The sequence below is a fragment of the Nannospalax galili genome, unplaced genomic scaffold (genome assembly GCF_000622305.1).
Source record: "Nannospalax galili isolate Female #2095 unplaced genomic scaffold, S.galili_v1.0 scaffold281, whole genome shotgun sequence".
NCBI classification, from domain to species: Eukaryota; Metazoa; Chordata; class Mammalia; order Rodentia; family Spalacidae; genus Nannospalax; species Nannospalax galili.
The window spans coordinates 10563081-10565837 of record NW_008349068.1 but is presented as its reverse complement, the minus strand read 5'-3'; the positions used below and the strand labels follow the sequence as shown (position 1 = coordinate 10565837).

At 54.3% G+C, this 2757-nt stretch overlaps 1 protein-coding gene across 1 annotated transcript; it reads right to left on the bottom strand.

Moving 5' to 3' along the window:
- Positions 1-1073: 1073 nt before the first annotated feature.
- Positions 1074-2381, bottom strand: LOC103744490 (PC-esterase domain-containing protein 1B-like). Its single transcript, XM_008846262.1, has one exon. The coding sequence runs from the start codon at positions 2379-2381 to the stop codon at positions 1074-1076; it is 1308 nt and encodes a 435-aa protein (XP_008844484.1).
- Between the last annotated feature and the right edge of the window lie 376 nt (positions 2382-2757).

Genomic DNA, 2757 nt, shown 5'->3' with positions numbered 1-2757 from the left:
CTGCCATCTGATGTGTGATGATGATGCGGGGGAGGCTGTGCCTATGTGGATTCAGGGAGTTTATAGAAACCTCTTTGTACCTTCTGTGCAATTTTACTGAGAATCTAAAATTGTTCTAGAAATTCCCACCCCATGCTCATTAAAAAAAAGAAGTAAAAACCCTAATTAAACTTAGTGGATCATGCTGAGCACAGTGGTGCACACCTTTAATCCCAGTCCTCAGGGGGCAGAGGCAGGTGGATCTCTGTGAGACCGAGGCCAGCCTGGTCTACACAGTGAGTTCTAGGCCAGCTGGGGCTACAGGAAGACACTGACTCATAAAACAAAAGAAGAAAAGAAAACCAACCAAACAAACTTAGTTGGTCACAAACACATAAAGCAAAAAGACATGAACCATGAATGTAGGTTTGGGATATGTTGGGAGAGGTAGTTCATTGGTAATGAGAGAGGGTAACTGCGGGATGAAAGAACCAAAATAACAGCATATGAATGTATTTTCTCAAAAATAAAAATTAAAATCCTAGGTATTTGATGAACTTAAAATGGAGATTATAATACTTCTAGCAAAGAAACCCTCTCATACTGTTAGTGACACTTTTTTTTTATAAAGAACAAATGTTATTTTGAAACTGACAAATGCAACTATAGAATCTCCACAATAATTCACCATGAAAACTTTGGAAATCAAGTTCTATTAACATGCAGAAACTAATGTGAAACTGAAATCAATAAAATAGATTTACCTTTTCTTTAGGAAAAATATAAATGCTAAATACTGCTTGAAGACTCAACTTAGGGAAGGTTCTTTCTCGTTTCTTTTCTTGCTCGCCAATGGGAAGGGCACTTTTTCTTGTGGAATCATATCCAACGACATGCTAATAGGTGCAGGAACATGGCGAGGTATTTCAGATCTGGGCTTCTTCCCCAAGAAATGGTGTATAAGTTGTGGAAAGAGAATCAAAGTCCCTGCAAGGGGGAAGCGCTGCTGGAAGCCATGCTCTACTTCGGCTGCTAAGGCCTCTGGTGGCAAATGGACCTTGGTGTGGCTATGCAGGCCTTGTCTCTAGGTGTGCTTAGATCCACTGATGGGTGTGCCTTTGATGGGGTCTGCGAGACTCACTGGGGTGCCTGGAAGGGTAAGGAGAACCCCTGCTTCGATGGTGAGTATAGACTCTACGAATGGGGCCTGGTCTCCCCTCACGACCCGTAGAGTTGGTTTCCCTGGTGAATCCATGGTGGGGTGAGTTGGTTTCCCTGGTGAATCCATGGTGGGGTGAGTTGGTTTCCCTGGTGTATCTGTGTTGGCGTGAGTTGGTTTCCCTGGTGAATCCCTGTTGGTGAGAGTTGGTTTCCCTGGTATAATGATGTTGGCGAAGGTTGGTTTCCCTGGTACATTCGCGTTGGTGCCTTGAGGAGTTGCTGTAGATAGGAGACTGCAGGAAGGCATTCTGGCGCCAGGGCCGGCTTCGAGACCGGGTAGAAGACTGGCGAGGGCCCCTGGACTCAGCTCGGTCATTTGGCTCGCCTCGGCGTTGTGGCTGCCTCCTGTCTGTCCAGGCTGGCCGTCTTTCTGCAGGGGCATCCCTGATCCGACTGCCCGCCGGGTTGGGCCCGGGAAGGACCACACCCCAGGCGTCGGCCACGTGCGCCAGCAGCAGCTGCGAGAGGTGGCGGTGCGCGCGCGGGTCCCAGTGCCTGCCATCCCGCCAGAGGTGCTGCACTGCACGGCGGAAGTGGAAATGGAGATCCAGCACGTCGAAGCCGTGCCTCGCCGCCTCCACCGCGCTATAGAAGTTGGCCTCCATCACGTCTTCCCGCAGGCGCCTGGCGTGGGGCGGAGCCCGGCGCCAGGGGAAGCTGCTGGTCACCTCCTGGGCCACCGGCATGGCGGTGTTCCACACCAGCAGGCAGGACTCGGGCAGCACCTGGTCCAGCCGTCGGAAGAGCCGGCCCAGGTCCACGAGGTACCGCCTGCGGAAGCTGCGGCCGTACCTGGACAGGTCCCAGAGGCACGAGTTCATGACCACCAGGTCCGGCGCATACTGGCCCCCGCGCAGCTGCGCCAGCACGTCCTCCACGTAGGCTGAGTAGGTGCGCGTGAAGAAGTAGAAGCGCACCAGGTGGCGGCCGGAGCAGAACTGGCGCACCTCGCGGTAGTGGCTGCCATGATGCCCGCGGTCGCATGTGCCGCCGTGCAGCAGCAAGTCGCGCTCGAAGCTCAGCTCGCCCTTGGCCTTCAGCTGGCTGGAGGTCAGCAGGCAGTCCTTCTGCAGCAGCAGCACCAGGTCCTTGTACATCACGCGCTGGATGGAGTCTCCCATGATGACCACGAACTTGTTGTGCAGCAGCTGCTGGACTTCGCTAGCCCGGAGGTGGGGCATGGTGGCGGAGGGTCGCCGGGTTGCCTCGTGCTTGCTTTCCTTCCCCGGAGGACTGGGAACCGCCGGGGAAGCAGGCAACTTTACCCAAGGGATAAGGGTGCAGGATGTGCAAGGTGCGGGATGCTCGGTGGCTTAGTCAGTGCTAAGAAGGGACTCAACCTCCGTCCCTCAACTGCACCTCAACCAGTTTGCTAAAACCCGCGACGTGACCTCTGAACCCGTTACGTGAGGCCAGGCTCCACCTGGCGGAGGAGAGGCGCAGCACCCCAGCGGAAGCCCCAGAGGGCAGGCACAAGTTGAGGATGCACCGGCATTCCTTCCCCCACCCCCAAGTTCCTTCCCCCACCCCCAAGTAGTTCAGCCTTGGGTGGCTGTT